Raw genomic sequence first — 25,857 nt, forward strand, 5'->3', positions numbered from 1 at the left:
CTTGCACTGGCACGAAGCCGAAAGCACCAGCCTGAGGATGGCGAGTGGGACCTCGCCGAAATGTTGCCAAGATACTCTTAATCTTACACGGGAAAAGACCCGAGCACACCTAGACCTACATACCTGTATCTACGACCAGAAGCCGTACCGCAGCTGCATCGCTACCCACTTCAAACCCCTCCGACCCATACATGAAGCAAACTGATGCCCACCATGAAGATGTGGCACGACCACGAACGCAAAGCCAAACAACAGGATCACAGCTCACCAGCTCAAATCCCCCAGCAACTAAGACTAACCTGAGCACAACCAAGCCCCCACCTGAACAGAACACACCCCCAGCCAATCAGAACACAGCCAACCCCCCAACCAATCAGAACACAGCCAAACCCCCAACCAATGAGAACACACACCCTCCCAATCAGAACACAGCCAAGCCCCCACCCAATCAAGCCACACCCCCACTAGCAGTTGAAAGGAAGAAGCAGCTGCAAGCTCACATTACTCCAAGAAGCACAAAGCCAAAGACACAAGCCTGAAGATGATGAATGAGACGTCATCGAAACGTCGCCTAAATACTTCCAATTTTACGCGGGAGAAAACCCGAATAACCAAAGTTATTAGCCCCAAGCCTACCCTAGAAGTCCCTTCAACTTATAATAGTCCACTACTTCTTGGAAGATATAACATGGTTCTGCTAAGAATCCATACCAAGCACATGGGAGACAATGTTCTAATCTTGTTAAGTTTCAGAATTGGATCTTGAGAGCAGCAGCAAGCAAGGTTGAAGATTCACTGTGTCCTAAGTCTCCCTGGTCTGTTACCAGACTCCTTCATGCTAAATAAATTTCATCAGAAATCTTTTTCACTAAAAAGGGGGAGGATTTTCTCATTGGCAGTTTGTTGCCATCAGAGGCACCTCAAAATCATCAGACTGTTTCCAGATGAAATCTTCTAGGTTAAGGTAGAAGGCATAGAGAATGGCTTTGTCATGGCCCAGGCCTCAGCCTCTATATAGGAAGAAGCTGTTCCAGCTGGACCTGTGAAATATCAGTCTCAGGAAACATCAAGCCAAGAATCACATAAGGCTGTTCAAGTACATCTGGACAGCTGGAACAGTCAAAGGAGAATGACATAAGGTCTCCAACCTCCTACACCAGTCAAGTAGAAATCAGAGCAGAGCAGAGGTTTCTTGACCAAGCAAGGGAGTAAATCTTTTGATTAATGCCTGGTGTGTCTGCAGCTCTGATTTAAAAGGAAGCTCTGACCCTTGTTCCTTTACTGGAAACAAGAGTCTGGTCTCCTGTTCAGTTATTCCTGTGTTTCTGCTTGTGATTCCTGAAACCTAACCTTTGGACTGACTGACAAATCTGACTTGGCTCTCTGAACTTTGGACTGGATTTTGACTGTTCTTATGTTCCCCTGTTGAAAGTAAAAACATTAAGGCAAACTTCCTTTTTTTCCAGAGAATTTGTTTTATTTTACATTCCTTACTGTTATTCCTTCAGCCATGAGTAAAATGCTAATCTCCATAGCAACCGTATTTAAGTGTGTAATTGAAACCTGAAGCAGGGGACATGCTCTGACAGATAGAAGGAAGGCCCACACAATCAGATAAATGGGACTTCATGGCATTTGTCTAGTTTATCTTGTTGGGCTGACAGTTAATGACATACAATTGTATGCTGAAAATAGCCATGAATTGGTAGAGCCTCCAAAATATCAACATTAATGGAAGTAATTATATTTGTATTCTGAACTCTTGATAGTTTCTCTTAATATTAAAAAAACTGGCTACCATAAAAATACTGATACACACAACAAGATTATTTTCATATTCAAAATAACAGAATTGGAAGAGACCTTGGAGGTCTTTTCGTCCAGCTCTCTTTACCAGGGGTGCCAAACTGGAATTCTTCGAGGGCCAGATCAGCATTGTAATTCTCCTCCACAGGCCGGTGGGAGGATGGGATGGACGCCTCCTGCAGCACCCTGCTGGCCAAAATGGGACATGGGTGGGGGGGTCTGTGCATGCCCCCCGCATTTCATTTTCACCCTCCAGGGCCTCCTGTAGCACTCTGCCAACCATTTTCCGCCTGTTTTCAGGCCATTTTTTGGCCTATTTTCGGCTGGCAGAGTGCTGCAGGAGGCCATGGAGGTGAAAACGAGGCTTGGGGGGGGGCGCACACAGACCACTTTAGCCACCAGAGGCATTGCAAACTGGTCCTTTGAAATTTCCAAGCCGGCCCTGCTGGCCAGATTTAAGCACCCCCCCCGGGCCAGATCTGGCCCATGGACCTTGAGTTTGACACCCCTGCCCTATACTATTTCATACAAATGGTTGTCCAGACTTTTTGAAAAAAACCTTGGTGTTGGACTACCCACAACTCCAAGTACTTTTAAATACTTGCTGCTATTTTATAAAAAAAAAAAAAAAAAGATTGAATTGGTTTAATTTTCATAAATACCAGCAAGCCTTAACAATCAATCCATGGGTTAATGTGTGCCACTTAATTAACAATAATAAGCTTTGTCTTATTTCAGCTTCTTTAAACATTATTTACATATTACAGTTATGAAACTGTATTTTTCTTATAACCATGGATCAAGCAGTTTTGTTTACATCTTTGTTAGTGTTCCCTGAAAAAAACTGTTTGCAGGTAACACAAAACACAAATAACCTTAACTGTTTTTAGGTGAAAACCCTTGTTGATCCTCATAAATAAATTCTTGCAGAATTGTTTTTAGTCTATCAACTAAGCTTGTTGTGAACAACTTGTAGTCATTATTCAATAACAGACTATAATTTCTTAAAGTCAAAACCTGTCCCTCTTTCCATATGTTGGCCTCTTTCCAACTCTTTAGCATCTTTCCTCTCTGTAGGATAGATTTCATTGTGTTTGGTAAAGATTGTAAAAGTTTATCCTCAAAACACTTATAATAAGAACCTGATAATCCATCTGGTGCAGGCAACATTCCTAGTTTAATCTTCTTTATAGCATCAGAAATTTACTTTATTTTTATAGGTCCGTTCATTAATCCCTCTCTGTTCCTCTGTAATCCTTGGTAAATTTTGTTTCTTTAAATGTTCATCTAGTTTCTCTAGAGAGATGGCACTTCCTTTAACAAACTGGAATAATGATGACATATTTTTGCATGGCCATATTGTCCATTTACATTTGGAGCAGCATAGTGAAGAAAAAAAGCTGCATTGGTCTTAGCTGCAGAGAAGTCCTTTGACAATTTGAACTGGGTTTTCTTGTTCAAAGTTTGGGAAAATACGATTTTTGAAGATCACTTTATAAAATTGATAAGATCAATTTAGAATTCAAATAAGTGACATAGTTGTGAGTTGAAAAACCACATGACTATGCCACTTAGTGATAGAAGTTCTGGTGATGCCAACATTAAGTGGAAATCGCACCAGGCCTAAAGTGTGAACCTCACATGACTGCAACTTGAAACTTGCTGCCAGCTTCCCCATTGACTTTGCTTATAAAAGCTGGCAGGAAAAATCGCAAATCGTGATCATGTGATTGCAGGGATGCTGCAGTGACTATAAATACGAAGACTAGTCACACCTACCACTCATTCAGTACCATCAGAAAAGAGCCATGCTGATGGCACAGTAGTTAAAATGCAACTGCTCACTGCCAGGAGTTCAATCCCGACCGGCTCAAGGTTGACTCAGCCGTTCATCCTTCCGAGGTCAATAAAATGAGGAGCCAGATTCATAGAATCATAGAATAACAGAGTTGTTGGGAGCAATCTGCTGACTCTGTAAACCGCTTAGAGAGGGCTGTAAAGCACTGTGAAGCAGTGTATAAGTCTAAAGGCAAATTGCTATCATAAGTTCAAACAGTCACAGGATGAATAATCATTATCAAAAACTACCTGTATTATTTATAATTCAAATTTCTAAGTTCATGCAACTCATCAAAGAGGAGTTGATGTTGTATGCATATAAAAGAAGGGAAGGGGGGAAAAACAGCAATGGGGAGGACTTGGTTAGAAGCACATGCAAGGTGAATTTATTGTTCAAGTTTCTCCAAAGAGACTGCCAGCTAATACCTGCTTTTGTGGGAAGAATCCTCATTGACTGCAGTTGCATTTGCATCTGAATAGGCAAATAGAGGGTTGCACTGTTCAAATAACAAATCCAGACTTACTATAGAAAACAAGCTGCTTCCTGAAACAATCTCATACTGGCCTTAAAACAATAAGGCGGAAGAATCTGCTACTGTGTTACTGGCCTGGTGAGATTTATTGGACAATTCTCTGCAAGGAGGCTCCAAACTCAGCCATGATTTCCTGAGAATAAACCACAACAAATCTAGTGAGACCTGCGTCTGAGTAGGCTTATAAAAGGCAACTTTTTCAGCTCTTCTCATTCTGAGTGCCCAGACTGAACAAAAGTATATGCAACTGGTGCTGTTAGTTAATTTTAAAGTGAAGGGAGAAGATGATCTATTCATATTAAATTTGGGCCTAGTAGAAATTGAATGAGCCTACAATATCTTTCCCAGAATTGGGGTAGTTTCTCTACAAAACATAAGGAAAATTAAATGAATATCTATCCCCACCAAAGACTCTTTCTGTAAGACTGAAGAGGCAAGAGGTTTGTGGGGGTGGGCCAGATTGTTCCATGGGAGGCATATTGATTTAATCCTAAATAATGTTGGCAGGCTATGCTCATACTTACATGTTAGCTTTCAATTTTAAATTCTTCTTAGTACAGAAAGAGTATATTCAGTTTATGTATGGCTTATGGTGACGTTCTTAGGTTATTCAGTGGCAAAGCTGCAGAGCCAGCATTATTAGGCAGAGTGAAAGTGTCAACTTGGGTATGCTTAATGTCTGGTATTCTCCAGGCAGCTTTTGGAGACAAAATGAAGGATAGAGGTACAGTATATCAGACTGACCATACAAACCAGAGGTGCTATTCAGCAGGTTCTGACCAGTTCTGGAGAACCGGTAGTGGAAATTTGGAGTAGTCCAGAGAACCAGCAAATACCACCTCTGACTGATCCCACCCCCATCTATTCTCTGCCTGCTAAGTCCCAGCTGATTGGCTGGGTCTTCTTTTGTTGCCCTGCACAGGAGAACGGAGCTGGAAAGCAGGTTAGTGGGTGGGGAGGGAATGGGATTTTTGCAGTATCCTTCTGGAGTGGAGTGGGAATGGAGATTTTACAGTAACCTTCCCCTGCCATGCCCACCAAGCCATGCCACACCACAGAACCGGTAGTAAAAAAAATTTGAATCTCATCACTGATACAAACCTCAGTTTTACTTCGTAGTAATACATAAAGAGATCTTCTTTCTGAATTGTATGTCTGTAGCAGCAACTGGAATGAAAAATCGATACCTATGGTTAATCAAGGAATATACCATTGAAAAAAAGTGTGATTTCCCAGGCTCTACAGAAAGTTTTGTCAAATCTTCCAATTGTCATTGTGCAGTAACAAGTACTCTATCATGCAATGCTGCCATAAAATCGTAAAACAAACGCTGCATTTATTTTCCAGGGATATGAAAAAGTTCAAGTAATTCTGGGTTAAATTGTATTTTCAGAAAGTTCCTAAGTGAGCAGAGGCGAATGCAGCCTCTTTATGATATAAAGATATTTGTCTCCTAATCTGAATGCATACTTATTCTTAACATTAAGTTCTTTATAGATTTGAAATAAGAAAATTGTGGATGCGGTAGGTGCACAATTTTGGGTATCCTTCCAATCACTACTTTGTAACACTTTATTTGGCCAAAATGACAGTTTCCAAATCTTTCCTGTGGCCAGCTAAGAACCTCTGTTCTTGTTTTTGGAATTTCCCCCATTTTTCTTTGCAGAATTCTTTTCACTCAACCCATGGCTTCCTTGCCTGCATTCTTGAGATCATCCCACAGATTTTCAATAACAATTCACATTTGACAACTCTGAAGGCCATTCCAAACCGTTTATCTTCCTTTCCAATAAGTACTTCAAGAGTTAATTTGAGGGTATGTTCTGGATTGTTGATGTGCTGAAGTTATCACTTCTCTTCATCTGCAATTTTTTCACAATCTGTAGAACATTAGCTTCTAGGAAATGTTGATAAATTGAATCCATTCTTCCTTCCTTCTTCCTATACCATTCACAAACAAATCCCCAAACATAACAGAATATCTCCCGTATTTAACAATTATTATGGAGTCTTTTCTTCAAATCTTCATCCTTCCAAATATATCTAGTGTCGATATATCCAAGGCAATGGTCCCCAACCTTTTTGGCTTTGCAGACCGGCGGGGGGAAGAGGGGATGGTTCCATGTGAGAGACAGGCGTGTGTGTTCACACACACAGCTCTATGCGAGCAGTGAGTACACCCCCCCACCACTCACACAAATGGAACTTCACACACAACTGCATGCGCCTGCCACTCACACAAGTGGTGTGGCATGCGCATCTGCGCTCGCCTGCTTGTGTGGCCTGGTTCTGAACAGACATGGCCCAATAGTGGGAACTCCTGCTCCAAGGCATTTATCATCAATATAAAACACTTTATTCCAAAATATTTCAGGTTTATCAATGTTTTCTTTTACATTTTTAGACCAGTGTTTCTTAAACTTTTTTCTTTTAAAACTCCTTTCCATTTTTAAAAAAATATACAGGTCCCCAAAAGAGCTTTTGTTTGTATGGACATATTTATCAATATTTGCCATATTAAAAATTAAAATGAGTACATTTGTTGCCAGTACCACTTCTCACAATTGATAGAATTTTAGTACTTTAGTACTATTATTTATCAATATAGCCTGGTAAATAATTTTGATTTCACAAATTTCTGAGAGGATCATGAGGGACCCCAGAGTTCCTGGGACTACACTATAAGAAAACAGTGCTTTAGAGTATACAATGTTTGTAGCTAGGTTGGAGAACAGGTTTCTTTCTGACAGATATCCTATGCAACCATTTGTAGTATTAACACTGTTGTATTGTGAACAACGTTTAGAGGCATGGCAGCTAAACTTTCCAGCATATTTGTAGTCATCTGTCCAGTTTGGAGGTAGTTCTAATAGAGATTTTTGCCTTGATTCAGTGGTTCCATGTAATTTCCATTTCTTAATAGTCTTTCACAGTTGAAATTGCTAGTTGAAAGGATTAAGATTTTTTTTATAAAGCTTCCCTGCTTTGCAAATTATCTTCATTTCCAGATACTGAGACTGTTGCTTAGAAAGCTGTTATTGAAAATAGAACCACGTTCATAACTTGCAAGGGTCAGAGTTTTTCTTCCCTTATACAATTGTTTTTATCTGACTGATTATAGGCCTAATGAATGAATTGACGTTTGAGGGAGGTACTAACAACATTGTAGTAAAATAAAACAAAGTGGCATTGAATCAACTGGAAGAATATCAAGGCTTCTACATTTGACATATGCACTGTCGTTTTATTTTGAATCTGTAAACAAGCGCACATATATAGTAACTATGTACTCAAACTTGTAGAAAGGTGTAAAATTTATACCATGTCAAAATTTATACCTTCTGCTCACTTAGAATTTGTTGAAACAAATATTATGATTATAAGACCTTAAACCCCTGCATACAGCTTTTTAGTCTTCAGTAAAGAGTTCTATTTGTGAAGTCACATCCCAACTGTTGAACTGTCATTTTGTTATCTCTTTGAAAAGCACCACTGCATAGGCCACCCATGCTATAACGTTCTCTTGCACCTGTTCATTGCATAAGATTAATAAGTGGAGAGTGTTAAAAGGAAGTAATGCTTTTCCCTTCAAAATCCAAACATAAGGTAAATTGCTTATGTGTCAAAAATGACACAACTTAGATAAACCTGTTTTTTACAGGAAGAGATATTTTGTCACTAGGCTTTGAGATTTCTGTGTTCCATATAAATTTGGCTATAAAGAGCAAAGGATGAAAAAAAGGGGGGGAGGAACTTTACCTCAATAAAGCAAAAATAATTCCTTCCTATCTAATAAGCACAGTGAGAGTTTGGTATTTGAAGATGAGCTGTCAAACATAATATAACTGAAAAGTGATTAATGTTGAAATAATCATAATCTGAAGCATTACTCTATGAATAATTACAAAAACTGTGCCATAAAGAAATACCCATGGTCTTTCCTAATGTGATTATCACACGGGAAACCAAGGCCTTGGTCTAATAATTAAAATATATTGCCTGCAGAATCTGACTTTTGGAATTATGAGATTATGCAAAGGAGCAATTTGTCAAGGTTTTGGGCTGAAATAAAAATGCTGAATGTCTAAAATTGCAATTTGATACATATATGAGGAAACAAAATCCCTTGATTTCACCATGACCTGGCAGGTTACTGAGAAGTCCAAGAGTTGGCAATGGCCACATATCTGAAGATCTCCAGGTTAAAGAAAGTCAATAGAGAAGTAGAGAATATGATTCTGTGTAGCATCCAAGAAGCCCCATTGAACACATTACACATTACATTCCAGGTAGATTTGAGAAACTTGCACTAAAATTATGATAAGGGAAATTCATCTTGGGGTTCAACTGAGCCCTTTTTTCCATTCTAAATTAGTTTGCACATCATGAAATGTTTTCTTCAATATTTATACCACTTCTTTGCTTTTTGACAGATGTTAACTCTGAAGAAAAGAGCTTCAGAAATGAATATGTATTTAATAAATGTTTATTATAGCCCTAGAACAGTATAATGAGGGTGGGTGTAGACCATTTAAAAACATAGAAGATACATGAGAGTCTAACTTTTTTTTTGAAAAGCTGGAAGATGTATATGTATTAAAATAAAAAGTATAGATTCAAAAGAGGCTAAAAGAATTTAAAGAGAGGGTAAGCACATTAGATGGGTATAGGGGAATATAAAGGTTAGTAGAAGACTATATCAAATTACAGGGCACTCTAATGTAGCAAACAAGGGGCTCATTAAGTCTAGTTTATGGCAAAGGTCATCATCCTCCAAAAAAATTTTTAGCACTGCTGCTCAGGACCTAGCAACATTTTATGTTGTAGCATGGTTGATATCTGAAAGCAGCAGGAAAGTGTAAACTCCTGGGTATTTCAGTAACGTGTGGGCTGTCTGTTTTACTAGGTACTATAATTACTTGCAGTAACCTGGATGAGATGAGGTATATATTAATATGTATTTACTAGACTATAAAGCAGCCAGTCCCTACTCCAAGACTAAATGAACCTCTGGGCAGCTTACTCCCAGAGCACAGGAATGAAAAGTTTGATAAGATATATTGCTTGGTTGAGAAGACCCAAATCTCCTTGATCAAGTTGGAGAGGCAGAATTCATTGGAGCTTGGTGAATAGCAATAGCATTTAGACTTGTAGTGCTTTACAGCCATCTCTAAGCAGGTTAAGAGTCAGCATATTTCTCCTAAGAACTTGGGTCCTCATTTTACCGACCTTGGAAGGATGGAAGGCTGAGTCAACCCTGAGCCTGTGAGAATAGAACTGCTGGCAGTCCGCAAAATTAGCCTGCAATACTGCATTCTGACAATGGTAGCTATGTGCTGCCATTTTGCTTTCTTAGTTTTATCCAAGGTATTTTGAACCCTCTCAAAACATCCAAACACTCCAGCTTATATGTTAAACCACTCAGAGTCAGCTCCATGGTGAGTCAGATAGCATATAAGCATAATAAATAGTATAAATAAATACATAAATACATAAATCTAAACTTTACAGCCAATGCATATGTATATGTTTATTTTTTATCACATCTACATGGATGCCTATCACACAAACAGCAACTCTGGGCAGTATGCAAGAATCAATTAAAATTGTACAAATATGTAAAAACAATAATTATAAAAAGTGTTAAAAATAATTACTAAAATAAAAATCACAAAAATGTAAATATACATATTGCAGAGCTATGTGCAGCTTGCAACTGTAGCTTGTCCATTCTTGGTCAAGGCCTACAGTTCTGGATGAACTCCTGCAATTTTTCTTGGTCTCACTACAAATCTAGAAGGATGATCAGATGCGTGGAATCTGGCTATCACCTTCAGATTCAGTGAAAACTACGAATCAAGTGGGGTGCCAGGCTTATTCCAAAGTAAATTGCTGACCAGACTTAATGTTTCTCCTGGATGCACAAATCCAGTTTGTGCATCCAGGGCGTGCATAAGCGCACCAACGTGCCTACCGTCCCTGTCCTATTGTTTCTCTTATTCTTTTATTTTTCTTATATGTACCCATTTCATGTATTCACAACTATGTATACACTTATACTTATTATCTTGTAAACAATTGGCAAATCAAATAAATAAATAAATAAAAATAAATAAATTTATATCCAGTTAGCTAAATACACTTTATTACACTTCCATAATAAATGTGCAGTTAAATGAGAATTGAAATACTGAGTCCTACTCCCACCTCTCTCTCTCTCTCTGTCTGTCTGTCTGTCTGTCTTCTGGACAATTCTACACTAAAATAAACCTGTCATCACTTTTAACCAAGAGGAATGCTTTTTGACTACATTTAAGAAGTATAATTATCAATAGTTTGCTTTTTCTGAAATTCATCCACATTCCCATGTATATGGATTGAACATGAAGCTTCATATAGCATATGCTGTTTTGTCTAAAATAGCAATAGCACTTAGATTTATATACCACTTCACAGTGCCTTACAGCCCTCTCTAAGCCATTTACAGTCAGCATATTTCCCTCAACAATCTGAGTCCTCATTTTACCAACCTCAGTAGAATTCAAAAAAATTTTTACTACCAGTTCTGTGGGCGTGGCTTGGTGGCTGTGGCATCGCTTGGGTGTGGCTTGGTGGGTGTGGCAGGGGAAGGATACTGTAAAATCTCCATTCCCTCCCCACTCCTGGGGGAAGGTTATTGCAAAATCCCATTCCCTCCCCACCCCACTAACCTGCTTTCCAGCTCTGTTCTCCTGTGCAGGGCAACAAAAGAAGACCCAGCCAATCAGCTGGGACTCGGGAGGCAGGGAATAGAAGGGGGTGGGGCCAGTCAGAGGTGATATTTGCAGGTTCTCTGAGCTACTCAAAATTTCCACTACTGGTTCTCCAGAACTGGTCACAACCTGCTGAATACCACCTCTGCTCAGAAGGATGCAAAGCTGAGTCAACCTCAGTCAGTATCATGTTTTTGTCTTTTCCTTTAACATTTGCTTTTTTGTATACAACTTCTATATAGATTTTTGTGCAATGTTTATATATTTGTATTCACTTTCTACTTTGGAGAACTGCCTTGCAAAATTCTAAGAACTGTAAAAATCAAAAGATAATTATGTGAGTTCATATATTAGTTTGGACAATGGAAGTTAGCTTATGCTAAAATATAAATAAAATGAGCAAAAGTAAAAGGACAAATTATTCTGTGTGATAAGTCAACTTGCCATGTTCTTGTGTTATTAATGACTTTTCCTGAATGCATTATCTAATTTAGGGTAAAGTCAGAGGCTTTAGTGTTAGCAAAGAGCTAATAAAAAAGAGCACTTTTATCAGAAGCCTCTGTGGGCCCAGTTCTGCAAAGTGGTTAAACTAATCTTTAATTAATAGTATACACCTCAGCATTTAGAGGAATGACTTGTTAATTATTTGGTTAGTGTCGAAGACTCACACACCTAGATTGAGGTTACTTTAATCGTTACAATTTTTGCTATTGCTACTTTGCAGCATGGATAATAAATCACTATGAATTTTGGACACAGAAGGTGTCCCCAAGCAATCAGTGAGGAGGCAGCCGGGATCAGCCATTTCTGTACCATATGACATAATATGAGAATTTCAATATTGCAAAGAATTGCAAATAAACTTCTTATCATGCCTATTTTTTTCATAAACCAAGAAACATATATTAAAGTATGAAATTATTTGTGGTGCTGCTTCCCCACCTAAAGACTACTTTGCATGAAGTGCAAAAGTGTGGTATTGCTGTTGTTATTTCTTCCCCTTCCTTCCTCCTCCTCCTCCTTCTCTCTTAGCAATGCATTTACAGACAGAGCTTCTTGTTCACAGAAAATGCCAACAAGCTGGAAGAAAGTGCCAGGGGAATCTACATTCCATGTCCAGAACACTACAATGGTTTCTGCATGCATGGAAAATGTGAGCATTCTGCTAATATGCTGGAGCCATCTTGCAGGTAACTTTTTCTTCAAACTGTTCACCTGAACAGGAAGGAACACCTGGTAAAAAGAAATGTGTTTTTTTTTTCAATGCAGTAAAAAAATTGCTGAACCCTCATCTACTCTAGATCTAAATTATGCACAGAGATATCTAATGTATGTAGCCAAGTAGCACTGAATTATGCAGCACCATTAATCTCTTTATAAAAGCATTCCTGCAATGTCTGTCAATACATTCCTAACTAAAAAGGCATAACGGGGCATAGGCTGGCCCAGAGGGTATTTGTTGTTGATTTTTAGCACATGGCCAACAGCTTTTGTCCCAGGAAATCCCACAGTGAGCAAAAGTCAAGAACTATGTCAACATCAATTTCTTCATGTGGGAAAATGGCTGAAGACAGAAGATATGCACTGATGAGGGTTGAAATAAGGTTAGTTTCAGAAAGGAGCATTGCAATTGCATGTAATGGAGTTTAAGTCAGTCTTGTCTTCTCTCACTTAATAGCAAAGTTTGAGGCCAAGCAGGAAGGTAGATTGTTGGATTTCCAGCCCCCTAAGCTGTCAGACTTAGGACTTTGGAGCCCCCCAGAGGAACTCCAAGGTATAGAAAAAATAAACCGATGAGAAATATAGGAAGTGCCTTTTGAGCAAGGAATATCCAAGGAAATCTAGATTGACTGCTTGAATGAAAACAGGCAGCATGTGGACAGTCCTTCAGACAACTCCAACAAAGAGATTGGACAGGGGTCTTGCTTGGCCATCTTTTCAGCAAATGTTTGGCATCACAGACATAGAAACATTGAAAGTTGACTATAAATAAGTAACTGCTATTGCTCTCTGTGATGCCTCCTAGGGCTTCTCCTAGGCTTCTTGTAGGCCAGTTGTAGAACAGAATCCTTTGCAGATTTTAATGACTGGTTTTTTGACTGATTCAACAGAATTCCAACTTGCTTTTTTCACTCTAATCCAGCATATGAAGCAATGGAGGCAGCATCATTCTCTTTAAAAAAAATGTTAGAAAGCTAGATTGGATGTACTATGGATGTACTATGATGGTATTAGTTCTACTTCATGTAAATACAGATTTGCTCCAATATTTATTTATTCATTTATTTTCCTTCCATTTATAGAATGCTGTAATTCAAACATAATTCCCAAGAATTAACATAACTAGGCCTAACATTTAAGATTTCCACAGTCAATTATGAATAAAACATCCACAGCAAACATAGCAAATTCAACAAAGGGAGCAATGATAATGAGCTAATGAATGGCATATGAACACCTTCTGTTAATCACACACAACCAACTCAATGCATGCAGCATGTTGAAGGCTGAGCAAGAGTCCAGATTTAAAAGAAAAGATGCACATGGCTGAGGTTGGAAGGACCCTCATTCTTTTAGAATAACTCCTAGGGTGGATTACTTTCATTTTGAACCAGCATTGGAGCTCAGCTGAGAGAAAAAGAGAGGTCCGATCTATGCATAGTTCACAAAATTATCTGCTATAATATCTTGCCTGACAACAACTTGTTCAGCTTCAATCACAATAATACACAGGCAAACAACTGATACAAATTCAAGGTAAACCACTCCAAGTTTGATTGCAGAAAATACGACTTCAGCAACAGAGTAGTCAACACCTGGAACACCTTACCCGACTCCTTTGTTACAGCCTCAACCTCTCGCAGCTTCAACCTCAAACTGTCTACCGTAGATCTCACCCCATTCTTAAGAGCTCCTTAAAGTGGGTATGCATAAGCGTACCAGCATGCCTACCGTCCCTGTCTTACTGTCCCCATTTATCTGTATTTACTTCTTTTGTTCTTGTTTATGTTCATACTTACATTTGTTATCTTATACATGTTTGACAAATAAAGAAATAAATTAATTTTAAAAAAAGGATGTGGGGAAGTTACGGTTAAGTATAGTCCATTGCAGGCAAGGAAAAAATCTGTATTGATCTCCCAGGGATCTCTTCCAGGGACTTCTACCTTATGTACAATAGAAGCAGATCTAAATTTAAGCCCATGACTCTTCTATGGTCACATTTATTCTATGCTAATGCTAGGGAGAACGGTATAACTGTTGTTTCTTGATGCTACTTCTCAGAGCTGTGGATCAAGCTATTCAGCTGTCCAGGTCCTTCCAAGGTCTCTGGGATATGCCTGGTTCCGGGGGAGGTACTTCCTTTGTATGAGCATGCATTCCAGAAAGTCCTTCAAAGGACCTCAAAGCAGCCTGACTCCTGGAGTGCAATTCAGTAATATCATCCAATTGAAGCAGATTTTCCACCATGCCCTTGCTCATGGAGGCTCACAAATTAGGAATAGCTAGAAGTGATAATGATGTGTTGAACAGCAGGCCTTATTTTATCCCTGGCTAGAGATGGTTTCATCCAGAACAGATTAATAGTGTGGTTGGCTTAATATTCTCCTTTTCTTTAAGATGCCAATGCAGTATCAACTTTGTCCTGGATTATTTGATTTAAATAGTAGTATAAATGAAGTAATTTAATAAAGAGTAATAACAATTCACTGATCAGCTTTGTTCAAATATAGGCTCTTCTGATGTGGTGGACTTCTAAAATCCTCAACCATTGTGGCCTTTAACTAAGCACTGAAACCCAGCACATATGAAAGCCAACATGGGGAAAGGTGACCTACATGTTTAACTTAGCCTATATTGAGATAGGCAGTTACCTTACAAACATCAATTTCTTCAGTTGAAAGATATAACTGGCCTTTTACTTATTTATTACTTATTTATTAAACTTTTATGCCATCCATCTTCCCTACAAGGTAACTCTGGGGGGGCTTACAAGTTATTAGAAAGGCCTCAGAAAGTTATTATATCAAGCATGCCCAACAACTGTCTCTTGATTCAGTTATCAAGCTTGTCAAGAACCTTCTCTTCTGTTTGAAGATGAATTTACCTCTGCAGACAAAGGAGTGAAGGCATCTGTACTTTCTCATTGTAGATGTGATGCGGGCTACACTGGACAACACTGTGAAAAGAAAGACTACAGCGTTTTGTATGTGGTTCCAGGCCCAGTTCGATTTCAGTATGTCTTAATAGCAGCAGTGATTGGAACAATTCAGATTGCGATCATCTGTGTTGTCGTTCTCTGCATTACAAGGTTAGTCACAGTATTGGGGTGTTTTTTTAATGACATTCTTCCAGAATATGACATCTCAGTGTAAAAAAATAGAAGGCCAGCATGCAGGTATCATGTATCCCTTCTTTGGTTTAATCTAATGTTTCTCAACCTTGGCAAATTTGAGATGGGTGGATTTCAACTCCCAGAATTCCCCAGACAGACATGCTGGCTGAGGAATTCTGGGAATTGAAGTCCACCCATCTTAAAATTGCCCAGGTTGAGAAAGAGCGATCTAATCAATAACTAAAAAGAAGCTGCCTGGAGACACTGAGAAGCAATACTAATTACAGATGGGATAATCTTTTCCTGTTTTCAATGGTATGGATTGGCACATGTATTACTCCTGAATTACTTAGAACAAACTAAGAACATCAAGGTTTTTTCTTCAGATGTTCAGCTTAGCACAAAGCACAAGAGGCAATCATATAAAACTGCAAAAATGCAATGTCCATATATATATATCTTAGTCTTTGAATTATAAACCAACCTTCTCAGAGCCCTATTTTTAAAATACAGTAACTTTTGAAAAATGACTTGATTTTCATTTAGATCAGTGATTTTTTTTCTAAGTCATGCTCTAGGGAATCCTTGATTTCTTTAGAAATGTTAATGGCTGTAGCAAGCTTCACTGAAAGTCTCCTAGTCTACAAATGTACCAGTCTTTCAATACAACGTTCACTTGCCATAGGCATCCTGGCTACCTCTAGGCAGTCTTTCTCACTTTTTGCAACTATGGACCACTCAGAAAATGTGAGAGGGTGCAATTAAACATCTCCCTCTAAGTTTTCCTCTTTAGATGAAAGCCCTTTAGAAACATACTTTTTGGTGAATAATAAGGAATATTGTTTTCGGTGGCGCAGTGGTTAGAGTGCAGTACTGCAAGCTATTTCTGCTTCAGACAGCTGCCTGCAATTTGGCAGATGGAATCTCATCAGGCTCAAGGTTGAGTTAGCCTTCCATCCTTCCAAGGTGGGAAAAATGAGGACCCAAATTGTTGGGGGCAATGTGCTGACTCTGTAAACTATAGAGACAGCTGTAAAGCATTATAAAAGCAGTATATAAGCATATAAGTCTAAGTGCTATTGCTATTACTATTTTCTGCCCAGTAAAGACTGAGATTCTGTAGCACAATCTTCTCCACCAGCTGTGGTCTGATCATGAATTTTAATGTGATGCAGAGGGCTCCATTTGTTCATGCCTTACCAAAATAATATGGCTGAGATGCTCCCGGACCAATCCATCAAAAAATGTCATCTTGTGGGACCTAAGAATCATGCCTTCTCTATTGTGGAACTTGCCATATGGATAGCATCTCCCCAGAAATCATGTTGTCCTTGATCTTTCTGGCCTTCCCAAGATTTTGAAGACTTGGACATTTCCCTCAAACTTGGGTTGAGAGGCTGACATGGCCCTGCTAGTGGATTAATTTGGATTTTGACATAGATTGAAAACAGAAACATTTTAGACTCCAGCATACTTAAATTTATGTTCTATTTTGGTGTTTTTAATTATCCATGTGTGCTCATTGTTGTGAGATTAGCAGATAGATAACTAGTTAGTTAGTTAGTTAGTTAGTTATAGAGGCTACAAAAAAGAAAAAGGGGTCACATTATGGGGGGGTCTTCTAACAATCATATAAAATATATCGGGACAGGGAAGATGGAGCCAATTTAGACAATTCAGAAACATTCTGTGTGGAGAGATGAGTATTATAATGCATAAAGATGATTTTCAAATATGAGAATGGAATTTGTTGTCATTGAAACAGTTCCTCCAAATGCATTCTTCTGAATTCAGCATCTTTGAAGCACTGTTGCTCTATCGATCAATAATTAATTTTCAGTACCTAATTTCATAAAAAATGTCAGTTGGTTAAAATATCAGACTAGAAGCTAGGAGATGGTGAGTTCTAGTTCCACCTTAGGCATGAAGCCAGCTGGACCAGTTCCTCTCAGCCCTGGGAAGCAGGCAATGGCAAAAGAATTTCCAAACAAACTTGCCAAGAAAACTGCAGGGATTTGTCCAGGCAGTCTCCAGAATTCAAAAGCTGTCTTAAACACACACACACACACACACACCTCAAAAATGTGTACAACCAGTTTGGGAAGAAAAGTTTCAGTTTCTTCCATCTTCACAATTTCTTCAGGCTTTTTTCCAAACATCAGAAAGTGATTCAAATTTCCTGCAGCTACTTCTATAAATCATATGCCTTTAAAATATGATTTTAAATATGAGAAACAGAAAAAAATTCATAGCAGTTTCCTATAGAAAGTAAAAAAGAAGCTCCACTATATCTTAAGCATCTACATCTCACATTCAGATCAAGAAAAGATACAAAACAATTCATAAATCCTTTCCCAACCTAAAGGCATAAAAGAAAAATGTCTGCTGAATCTTAGAGATGTTGCCGACCAAGCTACGTTCATCATTTCTTCCCTCAAGAGTAGACCCTCCCCTACTGAAAAAGGCCAATGTATAATATTAAAGTGGGCTTCAGGAAACACAAAAATAATAGCCAAAAATACAGCGTACATAAAAGGATGGAGATGGGAAAGGAACTGCTAAACTGAAAAATGGTGCTGCCTCATGTTCTTCAAGTAATCTTCCTTCCAGTTTACAAATTCTGCCAGGCATAGGCCATAAAGCACACACACATATATGTTCAAAATCACATCTACCCAAACATATTGTTGATAGCCACTTACACATTAAAATCAAACATCAGTCCCCAATCACAAAAATATGCAAAGAATAGAATAGAATAGAATAGAATAGAATAGAATAGAATAGAATAGAATAGAATAGAATAGAATAGAATAGAATAGAATAGAATAATAGAATACTTTATTGGCCAAGTGTGATTGGACACAAAAGGAATTTGTCTTGGTGTAAATACTCTCAGTATACATAAAGAAAAGGTACATTCATTAAGAATCAAGAATCATAATGATAGTCATAGGGTACAATCAACAATCAAATCATACTAGGAAACAGTCAATATAAATCGTAAGGATACAAGCAACAAAGTTACAGTCCTAATGCAAACTATTGGTCTTCAAGACAGTATATGCTTATTTAAGATGCCAACAGGATATCTTATATTTCTTTTTCAAGTGATAGATCTCTTCAACAACAACTTCCAGAAACATTATGCTCACAAATAATGTTAGTCTGACTTGGCCATTTGGAACGATCATGGTAGAAGTTGCCATTTCTTATCAGAGCTAGTTGCCATTCAGGAAATTCCTTCAGAATTTTTTCCCCTGAAAATCTTACATAATGTATATTATATCATCTTGGCACTTGCATATATTTTGCTTTTCTCCTAGGAAAAAGAGGAGATGGGAGGAAAAATCAGGATGTAAAGCAAAATAAATAAATATTAAGCTATAATGTTGCATTAATTTATATTGTTGGGGACCACTTGTAGCTCCCAAACATAGCCATTGGAGTTCAACTGACTATGTCTCTGAAAAGTTGCCATTTGCATTCCTATCCTTTTGAGCTAGGAAATGCATGAAAACCCTAAATCAAACTCTAAAATAGGATTTTTACTGTTTTGTGAAATGAACCTGACAAAACCAGGTGACCTCCAGCACAAATGCAGTTGCCACGGGATTGTGAAATTAAAAATCATGTATTGTCTATTGATGCATCCATTTATTTCTGATTTTCTTCTTGAATGTACTCTCTACATGGCCCTTAATAGGATCCATGTGTACAAAGTGATATATTTCCATGGGCTTTCTGCTTTTTTGACTCAGCACTTTGTTTTTATATGGTTACTCCATTCCATGCCTTCTAAACCAACTGTTAAATAAAACAGGATATCTGGAGATTTTTTTTCCTAGATCCTGTATAATAGATGGGGAAGGAGACCCAGAAGAATGGAATTAATTAATTAAAATTTAAAAACATAGGAGGAGGTGAGAAGAAATACAGACCTATGTTTGCTGCTTGACCCAAGGCTTTGTTAGTAGCAGAGAAGGTGGGAGACAAAGGTTTGGGTAGGAGGGCAAATGATACGAGGGTTGTGATACAAGTCCTACCTCTTTTGTAAGTGCATCATGACAGCACGCGCACGCACACACACACACACACAAACACAAACACACACTTATATAAGGAGCAGTGCCACAGTGCTCATTTCAGCATCCTGATGAAACAGTTGTTCTGTCATCTTATGGAAGACACATTCTTTGTTCATATTTCTTTTTCTCCCCTTCTGGTTCATATTTCTTTTTCTCCCCTTCTGGTGCCTGGATATAAATGTGCACACAAGTTAAGTCATTAGCTACAACAACCCCAAGATTGATACACTGTATACAAGATCTCTTAAGGAAACAAGAGGTCTTGGGATTGTGTGGGTCCATTTTCATTTCCACCTGCTACCTTTGCAGATCTTATTGAGTTAGGTGGTTGGTAATACTGTAATTTACATTTATAAAGCCACCTGACACAATACCGAGTCTAGGTCATGTAAAGATTAAAAACATATACAAAGCCTAAAAACAAACAAGTAAAGATAACAGTAACCATGATAGGGGAGAAAACATGCTCTGTACACCAGATGATCCACCCTGATCTGGTCCAGAGCTTGGAGAGGTAGGATGGAAAACTGGCTTTCAGGGATTGTCAACAGAAAAAGGACCTGCACTTCCTAGGTATCATCAGATTATATTACTTAGTGGATGGGACATGAAGACCCACTTTTCTGGTAGATCTTATGTGGTAGGCAGAAATGATGGGAAAGAGCCAGTGCATGAGACAGACAGACCCAATGCCAGGTGACTCGATGAAAATGTAATGAGTAGAAAACAACTGTGTTCCCTCTTATAACTACAATGTAATCCCTTTTATACTGTTCTGACCAAGGCTTCCCGAGACCGTAATTAAGCACAAGCTTAGTCCAAACAACTCTTGTTTTATTTCAACGCTGGGAATTACATCATTCCCAGCCCGTAATTAGTCCCAAACAGTTTCTCAAGATAAGCACCCACCTTTATCTCCTTTGAATTGCTGCCAACAACTAAAGTGCCAAATTAACTGTAAAAAGCCAACCGAAGTATAAAGTCCACACAGAGCTTCAAGGTTTAATCCAAACAGAGCGAACAACTTTGCTTCCTGCAAAGGTTTCTCTACCTTTGCACTTCCTTTATACTTTATGGGAGGGGCAATCACCTCCAAGCCTTACTCCCAAGTCGCCCCTTTTGTCTTAGTTGCTCTTGCCTTCTGGCAGCTCTGCGCACATCCGCACTGGGAACAGGCTTCCCTTGTTCCTCTGCCTCACTGCTGCCAGATTCTGGAGGCTCCGGAGTCAGCACGTAACTCCCAGATAGTCATGGTCCCATCTCTCTATCGGATGCAGGACCCTCGTTCAAGTCCTCTCCAGACTCCTGGACTGGCCCCTGTTCTTCCCCGCTGTCCAATTCTGCTGCCATCTGCACAGGCTGCTGGCAAACCACAACATATACATTCTCAGACGTGATCCTTGTCTTTCAGCAATCATGCTTTATGCATCTCTTTAGTTATTTCATCTCCTGAAGCTCCTCAGCAAACCATATCCAATAGGATCAAAGAACAGGGAATACTCACACAGGAATGTTCCAACCTTCCCAGCAGAGACCTAAAGCCTCCATTAAACTGTCTACCAGACTTACAGGACAAAGCCCAAGCTCCCTCTGAAACCCATATAGATCTAATAATTGTCCATGGGTGGCTTCTATGACAGCCAAAGCAGAAAAAAAACGAGACCAAAGGTTTCTGCTATAACAAGACAACTTTTTCCTTATTCCAAAATAGGCTAAATCAAGTTCAGCGGTACTTCCGGATAAATATGCCAATGGTTACAAATCTAGCTCTGTTTATTTAGAACTTAAGTCCCATTGGTCAAGATGTAACTGATGAGCTGCATAGATTCAACTATAAGCATCAGCAATTTCCCTAAACCTATTTAAACTATAGTATAAATATTCATAAATGGAGTTATTGTAGAGGTTCAGATAATTAAAGAACTTAAAATTCATTTTTCTGTTGACAAAAATCAAAACAAAAACTAAAAATGCAGCATTCAAACTGAAAAAAACAATGAACATTGAAGCAAGAAAAGCGAGAAAGAGAAACAGAAGCCCATGAATATAAAGGGCTGTTCAAATAATTCAACTTTGTAAAGGTCACCATATAGCCGCATTGCACAAGCAAAACATCCCTCCAAATCCATTTTTCCAAACATCACAAAGGCACATCATCACAATTTAATGACTGCTCGTATACAAAGGAGACAGTTCTACCCAGATAGCACAAACCTTCTGTTATATCTTGCAAAACGTGTGTGACATTAAAGAAAAATATCCATATTCAATATTTCTATCAAAGTAACAATTGTTGGGAAAAAAACAATCTGGTAGGAAAAACATTGTTAAAAATATTGCCACAAAAAAAGGGCAAACTTGAAACAATTGTTTTTCAAAGCTTTTTTGCTCTTGTGCTAGAGTATCAACCCACTATCATTGATCTGCTTAAAGATGTATTTTAGTTTTTCAGTGTTTTATGATAATGCATGTAGCTACTAACATAAGGAATTGAATCTATTTCTTATGATGAATCAATTTATATACCTTAAGAAATATAGACAATAAACCAAGGCATAACAGGGTTCATTGTGAATAGCTGATTTTTCTCAGCAACTTCAAATCTCTCAACTACAAAGTATACATTACCACCAAAAGTGATAATATATGCTAACCCTTAATATAACCTACAAAGGTTACAATTTATGTAGTGTAATTTTAACAGGGTGCTGCATACGTATTCTTTTCAGGATTTATTCCTGATGGCTTCCTAAAATCAATTTTAAAGGACTTAAATAGTATTCAAATTTTTAATGACATTCATTAAGTCCAAACTCCAAATCATTCTCTAAGAAGACTGTCTATTTGGGAACCTGTAGGCTTAATATAAGCACATGTTTTCATAAGAGAGATTCACTGAGTTTAAAGGAAGTAGCTATGCACCAGGAACTAAGCCACAATCTAGATTTGAAGAGAAATAGATAGTCCACAATACATCTATGTGAGCATCAATCATCTTGTTGGGACTTTCTTGAACCGTATTCATCTTTGTTTGGGATTGCATCGCACAGCCATCTGAAGCTTAGAAAGGGCACCATTTCTTGAAGAACATGCCCACAGGTATTCTCTTGAGCACTTTTGCCCACTGAATAATGTATTTTCCCTTTAATGTCTATGGAGGTTCTCGATCATCCAGATCGTGGTTGTCCCAAAGGTTGCAAAAGGCAACTCAACATTTTTTTAAGAAGTTAAACATTTGGGTTTTCCCCTTTAAGTCCCAATCACTGCATGATCTCACTTAATTCATATTTAAAATGTTGCTAAAGGTTATAAATATATGTTTTAGACAGGAATTGGACTGAAGGTGGGCAAGGAATAGGAGAAGGAGAGAAGGATCAGGGACCAGCATTTGTTTTTGTCTTTTTTCAGATTTCTGAAGTAAGTTATAGATTTGAGATAATAAATGCTAATTTCTTAATATTAAGAACAATTGTATTACCGTACCTAAGAATCCAGTGTTATCTTGATTTATACCCACTATTACTTGAATTCCTTATTATATGAGTTAATTGAAAATTCATAACTATATTAATTGAATTAATAATTGAATAACATTTTAAAATACTGAATTCATACTGAATTCAGTATGCTTCAGTCTCCATCATGCTTTTACTTATATTTAGTGATTTGACCAATCCTAGTTTTTTTCAAAAAATAATTAGCACATTTTTATTTATTTATTTTATAGCAACTTACTTTATTGACACCACATCCCATTCCAACAATTCAGGGCATGTATGACGGGAAAATTCTTTGGAATATATGAAATGAAGTAGCAAAGGAAGAAATTGGCAGTGTTTGAAACAAAAATAGATTTTAGGGAGAACAGTAATTTTAAATGCAGCTATTCTCCCAATCCACGATAATGGAAAACGGTGCCATGACTTATGCCATTTCAATCCTTCACAGAAGAAGACTGTCATTATGTTTCCTTGATGGTGGGATTTGATGGTTGATCCTGATGGCATTTCAAAAGACTAGGGTCTGTGATGCATCGATAATATCCAGATCTATTCAGAAGCCGAAAATAACAAATGCCATATGATATTGCGCTGTAAACATGCAATATAAGACCTTCTTTTGACATGCATAATTCTTAACCTCTAAAGTTGTTTTTTACTCCTCTAGCAGAGCATCTGATGATTAAAAATGTGTACGGTTTACATTGCACTGCTTGGACATTGTTACAGTTTTTATCAATTGGGGGTGGGAGAACAACCTGCTGGTTTATTATTGGCATTGACAAATTAAAGCTAATGTGAGGATGATCTTTATTCCTTTTTCATATTCCCCCAGCTGACTAAAAACGAAGGCAGTATGTTCTCCATGGTTTTCTATACATCCCTTTTTCAATGGCTACAAAGCCCCTGTTGCTTAAGAAAGTGGGGCTGAGAAACCAGACCTTTCCACATGCAAGCCAGATCCTAGGAGGAATGGCTTGGCATTTCCAAGCTCCAAAATTAAAGCTGGGGTCCCTTGGGTATGCAGGAGGTTGCCTTTCTTTACTAGTTCTTTTGCTGTGCAGTCAAGAGAAGATGAGCTAGAGTGACAGCTAGAATCTCCAGTTGCCCTTAAATAGCTGCAATTCTCAGCTGTCATTTAGCAAAGCAAATTTCATGCCTTTTTCCCACTCTTCTTTCTCCTCCCTTCTCTTCCCTGGCTGCTTTCAGGAAATGTCCCAGGAGCAACAGAATTCACCGGCAAAAGCAAAACACAGGGCACTACAGTTCAGACAACACAACAAGAGCATCAACCAGGTTAATTTAAAAGAGAGAGCATGTTTCCACAATGGCAAAAGTAAACTGCAGAGAGCTTGGACTTACAAAATACAGTATTATAGACAAAAGTTCTACACATGTTGCCTTGCATTTGTGGTAATCGACACCAATGAAAACAGAACGAAACATGTACTACAGCTATATTTGATTATGTATGGATATATTTGAAATAGTATACATTGTCTTGATGTTTTTTCTGTAATGTATATAAACTATTTATATCACACAATATAGTTTTTTCTTTTTCATGTATTTGTTATATATAATAAATACTCAGTGATGAGAAGAAAAAAAAAACCTCCTTTTTTGGCTTTCTTAAATTTGCTGTATCCTAACCACTGCATTCTCTTTTCAAGGTGCTTCTATTTCACAGTTACACATCTAGCTCATAAATCATATACACACATATGCTCAACCCTTGATGGGCTTGTTGGTAGGCTCCCGTTGTTAACGATTGCAAAGGTTTTTGGCATAGAGCTCCTTTTCTTTTCTTTTTTTTTAGGAAGTCTCACTCTTCCCCAGCCAAATGTCCATTAAATCTGCCTCCCATTTTATGTTTGTGAAAAGACACCCATCTGGTCTCCATCCCCCAGATCTCCAGCAACCTACCGCTAATCTTCCCATCATCCAGCCCTGTCCTGTTCTTCCCACCATTCAGTCCCGTCTTCCTACAGCACACTGTCAAACTTTATAGTGCTTCCTTCCCCTCCTGCCAGCATGCCCATCCCCTCAGCCTTCCCAGTTCATCAGATTTTCATTTGAAATCATTATGAGTTCTTTTGTGCAGCAGTCACTTTTTTATATATCTTCTCACACCCCCTGAATTTTCCTCGTGGTCCCTACTTGAAAATCCTTACCTTAAGGCTTCTTTTTTTAAAAAAAAAAATCCTTTCCAACCCCATGAAATATTGGAAGTAATTTATGTGCAGGAGCTCAGGATTTCCAACTCTCTGTCCATCAACAGGGCAACGTTCCAAAAACGAAACAGAACATGGGAGAAGCCAACAAAAGAAAAATCAAGTCTGAAAATAACTTGGATTTGGCCAGAAAAATATGTGCTATAAAAGTGCTCCCCCTCCTATGCATCCTTTTGAGAGAAATAGATGGGGAATGGCTCAGAATATTGGTGTCTCCTCCATTCTAACCACCCACAATCCCTTCTTGGTCGTGAGCTTTTCAAATTCTATGACTTTCCCCAAACAGAAATCCTCCATTTCTTAATCAGAACTGGAGGGGAAGGACAGCAATTTAGTCAGTCATAGGAATGCCCCATTCAATTTGAGTACTTTGATGCAAGTGCACTCTGCAGTAGTCTAATCCAATGCTGTTTAATTAGTCGGTGTCAAAATTACTTTGCTTAAGTTTTGGGCATAAATAAAAATGTATGCCTTCACTTCTCCATCCCTCACACCCTGGTTTTTAATGTTTTGATTCAAAGTTCTTGCTGCCCATTTCTTCTCTGGGCTGCTGCTGTTTAGTTACCACTGTTCTGACCTAGGCTTCCTTAGAAAGCATAAAACACAATCTTAATCCTGACCAAACCTCGTTTATTTCCACAGCTGTGAATTATGTTCATTCACAGCCAGCCAGGCTTCACGTTAATATTACATCTGGTTTGGGGAACCGGTAGTTCCGATGACTGGCTGGCCCTGCCCACCCCACCCTGCCCCTCCCAGGAGTCCCCAT

General features: G+C 38.3%; 1 protein-coding gene across 1 annotated transcript in view; it reads left to right on the forward strand.

Annotated features, from left to right (window-relative positions):
- Positions 1 to 24,468, forward strand: part of TMEFF2 (transmembrane protein with EGF like and two follistatin like domains 2) — a 250,121-nt gene extending 225,653 nt beyond the window's left edge. The window contains exons 8-10 of the mRNA XM_087949547.1: positions 11,997 to 12,120; positions 15,084 to 15,242; positions 24,064 to 24,468. Coding sequence (XP_087805673.1) covers positions 11,997 to 12,120; positions 15,084 to 15,242; positions 24,064 to 24,160 — 380 coding nt within the window. The 3' untranslated portion in view covers positions 24,161 to 24,468. The remainder of the gene's footprint in view (positions 1 to 11,996; positions 12,121 to 15,083; positions 15,243 to 24,063) is intronic.
- The last annotated feature ends 1,389 nt before the right edge of the window (positions 24,469 to 25,857 follow it).

The sequence above is a fragment of the Notechis scutatus genome, chromosome 1 (genome assembly GCF_049901735.1).
Source record: "Notechis scutatus isolate UNSWTSFEM ecotype Mainland chromosome 1, rNotScu1.2, whole genome shotgun sequence".
NCBI classification, from domain to species: Eukaryota; Metazoa; Chordata; class Lepidosauria; order Squamata; family Elapidae; genus Notechis; species Notechis scutatus.